The sequence below is a fragment of the Lepisosteus oculatus genome, chromosome 20 (genome assembly GCF_040954835.1).
Source record: "Lepisosteus oculatus isolate fLepOcu1 chromosome 20, fLepOcu1.hap2, whole genome shotgun sequence".
Lineage (NCBI taxonomy): Eukaryota > Metazoa > Chordata > Actinopteri > Semionotiformes > Lepisosteidae > Lepisosteus > Lepisosteus oculatus.
In genome coordinates this window covers 1,609,314-1,623,903 of record NC_090715.1, presented here as the reverse complement: position 1 = coordinate 1,623,903, position 14,590 = coordinate 1,609,314, and the positions used below count along the sequence as shown (strand labels likewise).

Sequence of the window (14,590 nt, the reverse complement as noted above, 5' to 3'; positions counted from 1 at the left end):
TCATTCAGGATATGGTTATACACAGGTGGCCGGGTGTGCTGAGACACTGCTCCATTCCTTCCTGGTCTTATATCAACCACAGGTCCAGTCCCAGCTGTTTACAAACCCACACTTTACCCCGGAATGGTGTGGTAACTACCCAGCGCTTATGTTAAGAGGGCCTTTGATCAGGGCAGGAAACACCAAGGATAAGGCGCAAAGCTGCATCAACACTAGGGCACACCGTGACAGACGAAATGGTTTATGAATGTGAAATCGATCCCTGCTGGATGAGGCTTAAGTCTCTTCAACACTGACAGTCTGACTCAAGGGGAGAATAGTGACTGATCACTTGACTACTTTTCTACTGTAGCATTTAATTTTTTTTGTATTAAACATTAATTATACAACAAGTGCACATACAAACCTAGATGAGCAGGCCTAGATATGCATCTCGTAATACAAACGGTCATGACTGCGAGCGCTCCCTTCAAACACTGGAGGGCAGTGTGGTCCTTAGTCTCGCAGAAAGAGGTGACGTAAGATGCACTGGACCTGAAGGCTGGATAGGGATCGTCGTTTGAGACACCAGGAAGGGCCAGACAGGGCAGATATCTTATAACGCGAAGCGGGGTGGTTGTTTTTTCGGGAGAATTTCCCGGCAGACCCCTTAAAACGACCCGCCTTAAAAGCACATTATCTTAAGCAACGAGCTTTATAAGATAGCAGTGTGGTAAAGCGTTGGTCCAGCAGGGGGAGGCCGTGAATTGCCCTCCAAACAAAAATAATATGGGAACAAGTAACAGTTTTATTCCATGCTGAAAAAAGAAAGAAAACACAACGTTTCAGCTGTGGAGCCTTTTTCAGGCGTCAATAAAAAAACAATAGCTGAGCAATATCATTACCGACCTGTTCCAAAAATGCAAGTGTCTTTCAATTATCAAAATCCTCCAGCTGTATATTTTAAACGTGTCTAAAATACTTTTTTATAGAATACGGCATACAATACTTACATGAAATTAATTCGTAGCGATTATTCTATTCTAGCTTTCCTGGCGTATTTCCTTTTTGAGATTAATAATGTATTTTTAATACACTTTGTAATCTGGAGTCGTTCTTTGAAGATGCTTTTTTAAATGTGTTCAATTATAGACAACTAGTCCGGTTTGAAAGAGCAAGAAAAACTCTTATAAAACTAATAGGCCATAGAAAAAAAGACTATCTCAGTACTCATTCAGCGCCTCTTATTCTTAGTTTATAGACAGAAAGGACCATTTGTTTTATTCAAACAGTTCGGAACTGAATGTGGTCGACGGTCTCGAGGTTTCAAAACAGATGGATAAGTGCAACTCTTGGAATAATAACAACAATAATATTTAAAATATTAGTTTTATTGTACCAACTTTGCTCTAAGAATCATTATGTTTTCCTAAGAAAATTGTCCCCCTACGCCGCGAAGGATTACACTGCCGAATTTATCCCCTCTCGACCCTACCAAGATGGCGATCAACTTGCAGCGTGACGTAATTGCCTCTCGCCTTCTTAAAAAGCTCTGACAGCGGCGGCACCTGTCGATGACGTCAGAGGGACTTTCCGGCTGGGGGGTAATGGTGAGCTGTGTAGCAATAAAGTTATTCACAGAGTGTCAACATCAACACGATGAGGTCTGAACGTCCTCAGAGGATTGGAGAAAAAACGCAAAATGTGTACCTAGCTGAGCTCTTGAGAGAAACGCGTTAGGAACGGGGGATACGCACTACGATGTCCGCCGCACGGCCCCCGCTCGGGAAGAGGCCGGCCGGCGAGGCGTCCTGCCGCGGCGCCCCGTCCGCAGAGAGGCAGCTGCCGGAGGCGCTCACCCTGGACGAGTTCACGGCGCCCGAAGACAGGCAGGAGGAGCTGAGGTGCGTCAGGCCGAGGGTAGAGCAGCTTTTCCGGGTGGTGTTCACCATCATCGGCCTGCTGGACCCGTCCCCAGCCCACGGCAGCCGAGCCGCCCGGCTGATCTGGGTGCAGCTCAGGGGGAAGAGAGCCGATGTAGCCCGGGCGAAGGTGAGTGAGCTGGGTCGCCCCGGGCCGGGGGGAGGCGGGGGGCACTGCGCATTGCTGCGCCGCTGGGTTCCCGAGGGGAAGCGTAGTCAGGGTGGCGTGATTACAGAAAGCTGTCCGGAGCAGAGCGGCACCGTACCGCTGCCAGGTGAGGCGGACAGGAGCGATTGCACAACTCTCTCCCTCCCCACGGCAGGCACGGTGCCTTGCTCAAGGGACACGATTTCCGCTTCTGGCTGACGTCGGAAAACTGCCTCTACCCTCGTGTTGCGACAGCCGCTGTGTAGCGTAGCTGGGGCGATGTAGGTGACGCGACTCTTCTGTCGCCCTACGGCTTGAAGGCCACGGTGGCATCCGGCCAAGACAGCCAGCTAAGCCACCGCTGGTGACAGTGGGAGCGCAGTTATCTCCCAGTATCGGGCGTCAAGTGCGTGGGAGTGGGTGTGAGCGCGCGCTTATCTCTCGGTGTGTCACGCATCTTGAAGTTCGTGGTGAACCCGCCTCGGATCCCAATCCCAAGGCTAAAATTAGACGCGTTTCCTTCCTGTCTCTGACGGGTTTGTCGCGTATCTCTAAGAAAACCACCGAGTGTTATTGGAAATGACCGGGTTTGTCGTTTCGCTTCTGCTGTGAAGTCAAAGCTTGCAGCCGTTCCAGCCGGCATGGCCTCTGAGGGGGTCCGTCCTGCTGTCAGCCTGCTGCTGGCCCTGTGCGACTGCCCTGTGATGCCAGCGGCCGAGTTTCAGGTGTTTCACCGGCAGGCCGGGTCGGGTGTCGAGAGAGCAGGGCAAGGAGGGAGCGAAAATAAACCTGGAAACTGTTGCTCTCAGTGCCAGTAAACTTCTCAACTCCCCCCCCCTCCAAAAAAAAACAACAAAAGCAAGAGAGGGAAAACCCAGCGCCTGACAACTTCTTTTTTTTCCGCACCGGTCTTCACGCACTGGTAGCGGAATGAGGCAGCGCTCTGCCTGGGCCATAGTGAGGAAGTCATTGGTTGAAGTGCTAACTGCTGTAGAGTAAGCACTGCTGGGGAGAAAAATCCCTGCTTACCCTTTCCCCACTGGGCAGTTTTTTTATGCCGTTGTTTTTTGTTTTTTGTTTTGCTTCCTACCAGAAAGGTTTTGGAGAGGCAGCAGCAGAGTAAAAAAAGTCACAAAGTCAGAAAGCCATGTCTGCCTGAGGCTTGCATTGGCTCTCCCTACTGAATGCTCGCGTCTGTCTGTTGAAGAACATAACATCTCTTTATTGGCCCTATACAGTTTCTTGCATTAGAAATTTGTCTTTTCGCAGACCCCCAGCTTGCTCTCCATGAGACACAGACAGGGAGAGAAGCTGGGGGTCAGAGCGCAGGGTCAGCCATTGTACGGCGCCCCTGGAGCAGTTGGGGTGAAGGGCCTTGCTCAGGGGCCCAACGGAGTAGGATTCCTCTGCCGGCTGCGGGATTTGAACCAGCGACCTTCCAGTCACAGGAGCTGATCCTTAGCCACAGAGCCACCGCTCCGCATGACAGTGTAAATACAGAGTGACATCTTTCAACGCCGTCACACGATCCTGCCAGGGTACATGACACTGACGAGACTCCCGTGGCCTTGCAGTGCAGTCCATTTCAGATTTTCCCCCACGCTCCACTCAGAATGATAGTGTCAATGACGCCCAGGGGCTGGAACCTTGCAGCCTTTTGCCTGATTTGTTGTCAGTCTGGGTAGATGTGTTAATGTTTCAGGATGTTGCTTTCCTACAGCTCCAGAAATCATCCAGTAGTTTATTCCTGCTAATCCTCCATCCAGTTTTCTTACCGCTGCAGCCAGAGTCTATCCCAACAAGCAAGGGAGCAAGACGGTGGACACCCTGGCCAGCACACCAGACACGCACACTCACACCGGGGCAGGTTTCCCCCAAGACACCTAACCTGCCAGCATGTTTTTGCACTGTAGGGGGGAAACCCATACAAACGCAGGGAGAACATACAAACTCCACACAGACAGCACCCCAGGAATTGAACCCTGGGGCCCCAGTGAGGCAGCAATGCTCACCCCTGCGCCCACGTGCGCCCCTGTTCCTACTTAGATTTTCCTGTAAACAAGAGGCCTCTGTGTTGAAACACATCTCGGATCGCAGCTATGCTCTCAGTGTGAGTTTCGAGATGATGGGACTTGTGCTCCTTGGGTTTGCTTGATGGAGCAGCGCAGCTGAGAGAGTCGACGGGCAAAAAAAAGCCTGACAGCTTGAAAAACAAAAATCCCCTCTGGCCTTCTATGGGGTCAGCTTTCTAGCTCTGCCTGGTAGCTTTAATGTTTGTTGTTGTTATGTTTTCCGTATGGTCCTGGAGCTTGGTTATTGATGTGGTCTGGTGGTTGTGTGGAGGGTTAGCCTGCGCTGTGCTGTCATGAATCAGTGTGTGACATCACAGACAGTAAGGACACCGCAGCGCCTCGCGGAGCGCTGTCAGTGTGTGACATCACAGACAGTAAGGACACCACAGTGCGGCGCGGAGCGCTGTCAGTGTGTGACATCACAGACAGTAAGGACACCACAGCGCCGCGCGGAGCGCTGTCAGTGTGTGACATCACAGACAGGAAGGACACCACAGTGCGGCGCGGAGCGCTGTCAGTGTGTGACATCACAGACAGTAAGGACACCCCAGCGCGGCGCGGAGCGCTGTCAGTGTGTGACATCACAGACAGTAAGGACACCACAGCACCGCGCGGAGCGCTGTCAGTGTGTGACATCACAGACAGTAAGGACACCCCAGCGCGGCGCGGAGCGCTGTCAGTGTGTGACATCACAGACAGTAAGGACACCACAGCACCGCGCGGAGCGCTGTCAGTGTGTGACATCACAGACAGTAAGGACACCACAGCGTGGCGCAGAGCGCTGTCAGGGCATGACGTCACACGGCCAGGCTGGGTCCTGCAGTCCCACAGTTCCCGGCTCCCCGCTCGGACACCGTGACTGTGAGCTGCAGGAACAGCGGCACTTAGCCCAGGCCCTCCCCTCGATCCCAGTTTCCCTCTCCCTGTTTCTGATTGGCTGCTTTCCCATGCGCTGCTGTGTTTGTGGAAATTCTGGTAATGTTTCCAGGGGGGAATCGGTGTGTTTGTAGTGTAGACGTCTGGCCTGGCATCACAAGGATGCTTTTGAGTGAAATGCACTGTGTGTAGCGTGGTTGTGTAGCGTGTAGACCAACTGAAGAAGGCTCCATGGCCAAAACGTGTTTTCTCTCTTCCCTTTTCAGCATGGAATAAACCTATTGCTTGTTCCTTTGCAGCCTCCACACGCCACCTGAATTATTCATGCTATACAGGTTATAGAATTTGGCTTATTTACAAAGATCTATAATCCCGTGTAACTGCAGGCAGCCCTTCAGCAAACTGAGGTTTTGTGGTGGTGGTCTGAAGGGGTTGCTGTTCCTGCTGCCGTTCTTCCATGGCTTTCTTGTGTCTGCAGGAGTACGTGAAGGGGCTGTGTAACCCGGAGCTGCAGGAGAAGGAGAGCTACCCGCCCGACATGCACTGCATCTTCGTGGGCGCGCGGGGGCTGTTCCTGGACTGCCTGGTGCAGGATACCAGCGCGGAGGTGCAGGTGCCGGAGACGGGCTCCCTGCGGATCCTGGGCAGCGCCGAGGCGGTGGTGATGGCGCAGAGCCAGGTGCAGCAGTTCGTCAAGCTCTTCCGCGAGAAGAGCACCCTGCCGGCTGACAAGGACTCGCTGGTGAAGAGGAGGTTCAAGAGCTTTGTGGAGGCGCAGGCGGACAAGTACGCCATGGAGCTGCTGCTGCTGCCCAGCTCGCTGAAGGAGGAGCTGCTGAACCTGGCGCACAGCGCCACGCCGCCCTCCCCGCCAGACACTACAGACGCCAGGTGGCAGAGCGCGCCGCACTGCAGCCGCCAGGCCGAGCAGGAGCGGGCACAAGCCAGCACGCCCGTCACGGAGCTGTCCAACAGGATCCTGGACACGTCTTTCGAGGAGCGGACGGTGAGCCAGGAGCCCGTGGCAGGGACGGTGCTGAACTGCAGGCCCTCCTGCAAACGTAGGTCTTCGGGCAGCGAGGACCGGGACACTAAAAGACAGTTTTCGGAGGAGAGCAGGGAGGACGGAGAGGACGCGGACGACGACTGCTACGTGCTGGGCGACCAGAGCGAGGGCGCCGCCATCGTGGTGCTGGACTCCAGCGACCAGTCCGACGACCCCGAGGTCGTGAGCCCCGAAACCAACTTCAAGTGCCTGGTCAACTTCTTCAAGACCATGGGCTACCCGCAGGAGCTGGTGGAGCGCGTCATCCAGGAGACGGGGCAGGGGGCGGACACCTTCGTGCTCCTGGAGCAGATTGTGGCGGAGAGCCAGAGGGCGCAGGCGGCGCAGGCTGCCAGTTCCCCGAATAATCCCTGCGGTTCCCCCGAGCTGACCTCCCAGCAGGAGAGGGGCGGCTCTGCACCCCACAAACCCAGGGAGAGGGTGCAGGGGGGTAACGGCAGCAACCCGAACGTTTTGATGGAGTGGAAGTCCAAAGAAAACATCCAGCCCAGCAGCAACAGCATCGGACCCCGCAACCTCAGCGGCGGCGGAGCCCCCCAGGGGCCGGCGGCGAAGAGGAGCGGCGCCCAGCCCGGGCCTCACGCGCCCGGCGCCAGGAAGGCAGAGGACGTGGAGCCCGACAGCGCCCGGAGCGAAACCGACTTCCTGCCCAGGGGCAGCGGCCAGGCCTTCCGCCCGGTGCGCGTGGAGAGCGTGACTCCCCTGCGGAGCGCCGCGCAGCCCTCCGTGCGGCCCGAGCCCGTCTGGCCCGGACACGACCCCCCCGCCCGCCCCCCCGAGCGGCCCCCGCCCTCCGCCAGACCCTCCACCTCCTGCGCCGCCCTGGCGGTCTTTCCGCTCACGGGGGCTGAGCGCTTCCAGCAGTCCCTCAAGACCCCCTACAAGCTCGGCCTGCAGAACGAGCCCGGCAGGCCCGGCCTCCGGCACGTCATCATCGACGGGAGCAACGTGGCCATGACGTGAGTGCCCTTTGTCCGGGAGCCCCTGCCCGTCTTGAGACGTGCTCACGTGCCCTCCTCCGGGGCTGCAGCCCGGGTCAGGGACCCCTGCTCGCGGGGGCAAACGCACCCCCCCCCTGAGTCTCCGGGGTCTCGGCTCGCTCACGCAGGTCACGGGTGAAGACAGACCACAGCTCGCAGTCATTCCATTTTTGGAAACTAGCCCGGGGTTTGTAGCACCTCCATTCACACATGCACCATGTACCCAGTTTTGGTTTTAACAGCCGTGTAAGAAAGGCGTCGGTCGTGAGAAAACGAAACAGATACAACTTGTAATTACCGAATGTGACGAACGCAGATAAGATCACTTTATTGGCCCGATACAATTTATTGTATTAGGGGCCCAACGGAGTAGGATTCCTCTGCCGGCCGCTGGATTTGAACCTTCCAGTCACAGACGCAGATCCATAGCCATAGTCCCTCCGCTCCACAGTTCAGGGCGTTCTCTCGGGTGCCGCACCAGTGTGTTGGGAGCTGTCCCACGGGAGGGGAGGTCAGCCAGGGCGGACGGTACCTGCAGAGCCTGAGATTGCGGCCCGTGTCCTCCTCTGAGACCTGCTGTGTTGGTGGGAGTAGGGGGTGGTCTTGGCCAGTGACACCGCAGCACTTAGTCAGACGTGTGCTTTCAAGGGGGATGTCTGCTCTGCCTCAGAGAGGCAGTGAGCACCTTGTCAGCTCCTGCTCTTGTGTTCCGCAAGCAGACACGAGCCCAGAGCCCCGCGCTCGTGCGGGATTTAACCCTGCTTCCCGCAGGGAGGGATGAGCCCAGCCAGGTCTGCACCGGTGCCTCTCCCTTTGCTCGGCTGCGGGGCGCTCAGCAGCACAGCAGGCTCCTCCTCGCGGACCTGATCTTCATCAAGGCACACCAAGCCTGCCTGTCCGGGAGGGACAAGCACAGCAGGCTGCTGGGGGGGGTGCCGTTGACTCCCCAGCGCAAGTGTGAGCTGAACTTGCAGGCCTGAAGTGCTCGCAGTGAAAAGGGACCTGGTTCACCTGCACACCCTGTCCTGACACTGCCGGTCCGGAGATAAGATAAGATCACCTTATTGGCCATATACCAATAATTGGCCAATTTCTTGTATCAGGAGTTTCTTTTCACACACCCCAGCTTGCTCTCCATGAGACACAGACAGGGGGAGAAGCTGGGGGTCAGAGCGCAGGGTCAGACGTTTATACGGCGCCCCTGGAGCAGTTGGGGTGAAGGGCCTTGCTCAGGGGCCCAACGGAGTAGGATTCCTCTGCCGGCCGCGGGATATGAACCGGCAACCCTCCAGGCACAGGTGCAGATCCTGAGCCACAGGGCCACCGCTCGGCCCTGTGGAGAGGAGAAAGTGTAGGAATAAGCCATGGGATTGCTAGCGGACCACGTCTGAGCAGGGCGACGTGCGAGAGGCAGGCAGAGCGTGGGGGCGGCTGGGCTTGCGCCGAGGCGGCAGGTGAACATCGCCATCACGAGACAGATTTCTTTTTTTCAGATATCGGGGGGGAAAAAAAAAGAAATCTGATTTGGGGGGAGGAGAGGGTGGTTTCCAGGAAGCTCTGTCCCCGGCCCGGCGTGCGATAGACACCCTGCGCGTGGGATCGGGGGGGTGAAACACAGGCAGGCGTGGGCCTTGTGCTGGCAGAAAAGGGGGCGGCGGGGGCAGCGCGGCGCGACTCAGATTGGAAGATCAGTCTGATTCACCGTTTCCTGGAGTAGATCTTGCCTTTTCTTTCTCTCTGTGTTGTTTTCTTTCTTTCTGGGAAACGTGTTGCAGTGGGTTATGAGAAGTGCGAGCCGGGGGCTGTGAGGAGGCAGCTGTGATGGCTCCCACCCCGTGCTTCTCTGCGAAACCTTTCGGTCTCGGCGAGTGAAATGCAAGCTGGCGTTTTTTGGCGTTTTTTTACCTTGAACTGCTTTGTGTGCGCTCTGGAGGTGGCAAGGCTATCTGCTGATCTTGCAGATAAAGATCAGGTTTTGCACACTTGCCCCGGTGCATTTTTTCTCATTCTTGCCATCTCCGGCTGCAGGAGACTCAGACTGAGTCCTGTAAAAGGGGGAAGCGTGTCTTCTGTCTGAAGCACAGTGTAACGCTGGAGTACAAAGGGAGGAGTTTCCAAATCGGTACTTCACCTCACCAAGTGTTTTTTGATTGATGTGGTGTGATTATTATTTTTTTTTTAGTTCTTTTTTTGGTAGCTTCGCAGGGTAAATTTTTCTTGAGCACGTCATTCTCGCAGAGTTTCGTAACACTTCCTGTTTTTAAGATCACTTTCTCCTCAAAAGGGAAGCCCCTCTGGATGACCCAGATATTCTCACTCACCCCTCCCGTCTGTCAGACGCTCGGGCCAGCGCCGAGTCTGCCATCGCTGCAGATTCACAGTACGGCTATTTTTGTTCCAGTAAATTGCATCACTGCCTCTTTTCACCTTTTTTTCTCAAGTGCGTTGGTAAAAGTTCCCGTGTTTTGCTCTTATCGGTCAAATGCAAAGCAGGGGGCTGCATAGTCAAACCGCGCCGCAGGCGGAAGTTTCTGCTTTTTAGCGCAGCTTCGCATCGCGCAGAGAGATAACGCTTTTGAAGATGACATCAGGCCCTGGGAGCTGGCGAGAGCGGGGGGGCTCTTCCCGGCAGGCTGCCGAGGTCAGGAGGGTCATGGTCCAGGCCCACAGAGCCTCTCTGTGCAGGGTTTCACAGCCCACCTCGCTCCCTCAGGCAGGAAACCTTGCCCACCCAGCTGGCTGCCCACACCTGCGGGCTGATCCAGTTGCATGTCCCTCCTCCAGGTCAGGTCCAGAGCAGTGAAGGGGGAAACTACAGCGATGATGGGGGGACCACCTAGGGCTGCCCCATACTTGTGTGGCATGGTCCCCTAGGTGCCGTCCTTCGGATGAGACATAAAACCGAGGTCCTGACTCTCTGTGGTCATTAAAAATCCCAGGGTGTTTCTCGAAAAGAGTAGGGGTGTAACCCTGGTGTCCTGGCCGAATTCCCATCAGCCTTTACCAATCATGGCCTCCTAATTATCCCCATCTATGAACTGGCTTCATCACTCTGCTCTCCTCCCCACTGAGAGCTGGTGTGTGGGGAGCGTACTGGCGCACTATGGCTGCCGGCGCATCATCCAGGTGGGGCTGCACACTGGTGGTGGTGGTGGAGGGGATCCCCATTACCTGTAAAGTGCTTTGAGTGGAGTGTCCAGAAAAGCGCTATAGAAGTGTAAGCAATTATTATTAATCTCATCCCCCTGCTTTCTTGGTTCCGGCTGCTACCTTCTTTCCCCGGACCCCCCGAGATGGGAGGGGTGGAGGGGTCACCCCAGGAGCCCCCCTGATCGACCGATCCTGTCCCTTCAGGCACGGGCTGCACAGATTCTTCTCCTGCCGCGGGATCGCCATTGCTGTGGAGTCCTTCTGGAAGCGCGGCCACAGGGACATCACCGTGTTCGTGCCGCAGTGGAGGATGAAGAAGGACCCCCTCACTACAGGTGTGTCTGCCGGGCACGCAGATTCGGGATCCCACCCCCCCACTGGCCCGTCCGTCGTAGAACAGCACCCTGACCAGACCCAGTCTGCACTCGCGGCAGTCGGGGTTGTCATCGAGCAGCGTTCGGCAGCGCAGAAACAAATAGCACAGCCCGAACGTTCACTTCCTCATCTCGCGCGTCTCTGACCTGAAGGGGGACTTCTGGGATTTTTGTGCTCGGGCGTGCGGAAGCTGTGCACGGGGCCCTCGAGGTCCGCTCAGGTTTTCGGGGTGTCCTTGTTTCCACAGAGCAGCATTTCCTAACCCAGCTGGAGGCCCTGAGGCTGCTGTCGTTCACCCCAGCCAGAGAGGTGTGTGGCCAGAGGATTGCCTCGCACGATGACAGGTGAGCGCACCTGCGCGCCTCCGTCTCGGGGTGTCCCTCGGCACGGGGCCACCGGGGAACCCGCTCGTCCTCCGAGGTGGCTGAGCCCCTGAATAATTCAAGTAGGGGGCTGCGTCCGCTCGCGGAGGAGCAAGTGAAGGTTTATTCCGTGCAGAAAAGAAACAACGTTTAGGCTTAGGTAATATTGAAATTCACCTTTCTTCCAGCGAGAGACAAAATTTCCATCGTGTGGAAAAACATTTCTGTGTATACAATTTCTGTAATTAAGATGGTTTTATTATTTTGGTTTTTAATTGTTTAACTTTAACTGAGATTCTCAACTGGAGTCCTCTTCAGGTGTGACATCTTGTCTTTTTTTCCCCTCTTTTCTGCATGGAATAAACCTTTACTTGTTCCTGAGCTCCTTAATCATCTTAATTCAGTTAGCTCATTCACCCGTCATGCGTCAGGCCTGTTTGGAGGTGTGTTCTTGCTAGACTGCTCTCAGTATCCACTTGCCTGCCGGGAACATGGGGTCCGACTGCTATGACAGGCTGGGGTCTCTGGGCCCTCTCTGTTTGAATTCATGCTTGGTTTTGATCTGCCTCAGAGTGAAAAAGAGATAAGGCTTGTTTTTTTTTTTCATTTCAGTGTCATGAAACATTTTTGGGTTTCGGAAGAAACGTTCACACACGCCTCGTATTCAAATTAGTCACCGCGCCAGTGCTGTGTCTTGGGCGCGGGTTTCTCGCGGCTACCCCCAGCCGAAATGACGTGCCCTCTCCCCGTTTCTGTCTTCGCAGGTTTCTCCTGCACTTGGCAGAGAGGACAGGAGGCATCATTGTGACCAATGACAATTTAAAGGAGTTCGTGAGCATGTCAGAATCATGGAAGGAGATTATAAAAAAGAGGTCAGTCTCCATGAATCGGTCGGACCGTACTTTCATCACAAAGTCGAAGAAGTTACCTTGTGTTTGGAGTGGGACGTGGTCTTCCAACTCTTGTTGGGTGTTGCTCAGTTTACTCTCATTTAGTCATGAACTTCTCTTGGTGAAAGATCATGTCAGTCTACAGCCTCTGTTCAGTACTGTCTCGGGAAACTGATGGGCACAATCAGTAACAAGAACACCGTTCAGGATCAGAAAGCAGCTGATCAAGCGATCAGTATATTTTAGCTCTTCTGGTTTGTTTGTTTTTGTAGCCTATCTTATAGTCCTAAGACTAGTGCACCTTTTGGGTTAGGGCAAACAGTTTCAAACAAACAAAAAAATCCCTCTGCTCACCCTTTGAGCAGCTTACTGGTGAATCCGTACTGTTGTGTCCACAGGCTCCTACAGTTCACATTTGTTGAAGATTATTTCATGATACCAGACGACCCGCTGGGAAAGAATGGGCCCCGACTGGAGGAGTTCCTCTCCAAAGATTTCAGGTACCTGTGCTGGGGATGGTGTCTGCTCCGAGACCGGACCCAGCGACCGCAGGGGCCCAGAGTAAATCCAGAGTTTGCTTGGCATTGTCAGGCAGTTGCTTTGATCCCTCAAGTCATTTACAGGTGTGAGCTGCTGCAGCACTCTCCCTGACCATAGCACCTAGTGCAATATCCCTTCCACAGTGTAGAGTCTGAGGATTGAGGAACGTGCTTGAAATACCACAGTGAGTTGGAGACATACCAGGGGCTTTAACCAGAATCCCCCCTGGTGACCAGATCTTTACTTCAACTCTGGTGCAACTTCACCATATGGTTCTGTATTGGGAGTTAGTTCTGCTGTGCCTTTTTCTTTAACCTTAAACGTGTCCCATTTATCTCGTGCAACTGCCATGCAGTTTTAATTCTGGGCTAAAATTTGGTGTTGGCAATTCAGGCATTCAGTTATGGTGAATTAATGGTATAAACTCCAGTGATTCTGTCTAAAGGCTCCTTTGAAGTCCACCCTCGAGCATGATGGGGCTTAATGATGCTGGTGGAAGAGGTGTTAGTGGGGCCAACAGGGGGCGCTCACCCTGCGGACCATGTGGGTCCTAATGCCCCAGTATAGTGACGGGGACACTATACTGTAAACAGGCGCCGTCCTTTGGATGAGACAGAAAACCGAGGTCCTGACTCTTTGTGGTCATTAAAAATCCCGGGGCGTTTCTCTAAAAGAGTAGGGGTGTAACCCTGGCGTCCTGGCGAAATTTCCCCCTGGCCTTTACCAATCATGGCCTCTTAATCCCCATCTCTGAACTGGCTTCATCACTCTGCTCTCCACCCCACTGAGTGTGTGTGTGGGGAGCGTTCTGGCGCACTATGGCTGCTGTTGCATCATCCAGGTGGGGCTGCACACTGGTGGTGGTGGAGGGGATCCCCATTACCTGTAAAGAGCTTTGAGTTGAGTGTCCAGAAAAGTGCTATATAAGTGTAAGCAATGAATGAATTAAACTTCCTGTTTTTTTACCACAGGAGTCTGGCAGCAGAGAGGGGGGGGCAGGGAGGGAGAGCGCCACCCAGAGGCTGTATGCAGGCTGTCCCGCAGGCGGCATCATTCTTTCTGTGCTCCCAGCCGCAGCGGGACCCCCACCCCGAGCCCCCCGCCCCGCCGCAGCGGTCCGTCTCGGAGACGGTGGAGCTGAAGCGCCAGCTGTACGACATCTTCCCTGATCAGAAGCAGCGAATCGACCAGATCCTGTCCGACAACCCCTACATGAGAGACCTGAACGCGCTGTCGGGCCTGCTGCTCGGCTAAGGCCCCAATAAAAGCACTGTGCTGTGAGAGGTGAGGGGGGGGAGTCCCTTTGATTTGATGGGGGTGTGTTTTTACCCCCTTTTTTTTCCCAAGACAAGAAGAGGAACATTTTTAATGGGTTTTTTTTTTTTAAATGCTGCCGTGACAATGACGGTGAGCCGTTCTGAAGCGGAGCCAGACATCACTCCCCAAGTTCCTTTGCGTCTGGAGGAAAACCCTGGCCATTGTCCGTCTTTCTGCATTTCAGAAGCAGTGTTCTAATTCCTGACTCTTTTACGTTCTTGTGGCAGTGAAACAATTGGACTTGTTTGGTAAAGTGATGGGAAGTAAATGATCTGTGTCAGGAACACTTAAGACCCCACAACACACTCCTGGCATGTCATCTGATCTGGGAGTCCGAGCTACTATTCTAAACCTGGAGCTGGGGTGTTTCGTATTTATGAATAATCATTTTCTTATTTATTTTTTGCAGAGAATTCTATAATTAAAGAAATATTTGCGGAATAAACTAAATCACTATTGCATTGTACAGGGTTCCAGAGCTGTTTAGCATCTTTTCTGGCAACTGTTGTATCATAAGAATATTTTCATTTTTTGTATTTGTATATCTGGTTGTTGATTTCTTTTACTACAGAACATACTGGACACCTGCGTCAGACCTAAAGAAAAGTTTTAAGTTTGGCGTCTATCAATAAAACATCGTGGTGTCTTTTTGATGTTTTTCTTTTTATTTGTCATCTTTGCTTTGTACGGTAAACACAGAAGGATAACAAGTCATGTTACAGTTGGATTCATGTTGTTTTCCCTTACTTCAGGTTAATTATAACAGCACAAGAGGATTAAGCACTCAGATGATGTCAAAACAGTATAGCCGGCTGTACTGAACATCATACTCTGGGACTGCAATTAAAAGAAGACTTCAGAAGCATTTTTAAGAATAATATACGGTCCAATTTTCACTGAATGTGCACGTCTG

General features: G+C 53.9%; 1 protein-coding gene across 2 annotated transcripts; it reads left to right on the top strand.

Moving 5' to 3' along the window:
• Positions 1-1,571: 1,571 nt before the first annotated feature.
• On the top strand, positions 1,572-14,330 carry n4bp1 (nedd4 binding protein 1). 2 transcript variants are annotated; one of them, XM_069181214.1, is made up of 8 exons: positions 1,572-2,031; positions 5,476-7,022; positions 9,328-9,423; positions 10,398-10,528; positions 10,816-10,912; positions 11,695-11,802; positions 12,219-12,320; positions 13,332-14,330. In XM_069181214.1, the coding sequence occupies exons 1-8, from the start codon at positions 1,741-1,743 to the stop codon at positions 13,612-13,614; spliced, it is 2,655 nt and encodes an 884-aa protein (XP_069037315.1). In that variant the 5' UTR covers positions 1,572-1,740; the 3' UTR covers positions 13,615-14,330. The 2 variants fall into 2 exon arrangements, with proteins under 2 accessions (XP_069037315.1, XP_069037316.1); XM_069181215.1 differs by lacking the exon at positions 9,328-9,423 and having other exon boundaries at positions 1,574-2,031.
• The last annotated feature ends 260 nt before the right edge of the window (positions 14,331-14,590 follow it).

What these genes read in the sequence shown, in the direction of transcription:
- n4bp1 (XM_069181214.1), top strand. Translation starts at nt 1,741, where the DNA reads ATGTCCGCCGCACGGCCCCCGCTCGGGAAGAGGCCGGCCGGCGAGGCG. An exon ending in GAAGGACCCCCTCACTACAG is followed by an intron (nt 10,529 to 10,815) that starts GTGTGTCTGCCG and finishes TTGTTTCCACAG; the next exon opens with AGCAGCATTTCCTAACCCAG. An exon ending in ATTGCCTCGCACGATGACAG is followed by an intron (nt 10,913 to 11,694) that starts GTGAGCGCACCT and finishes CTGTCTTCGCAG; the next exon opens with GTTTCTCCTGCACTTGGCAG.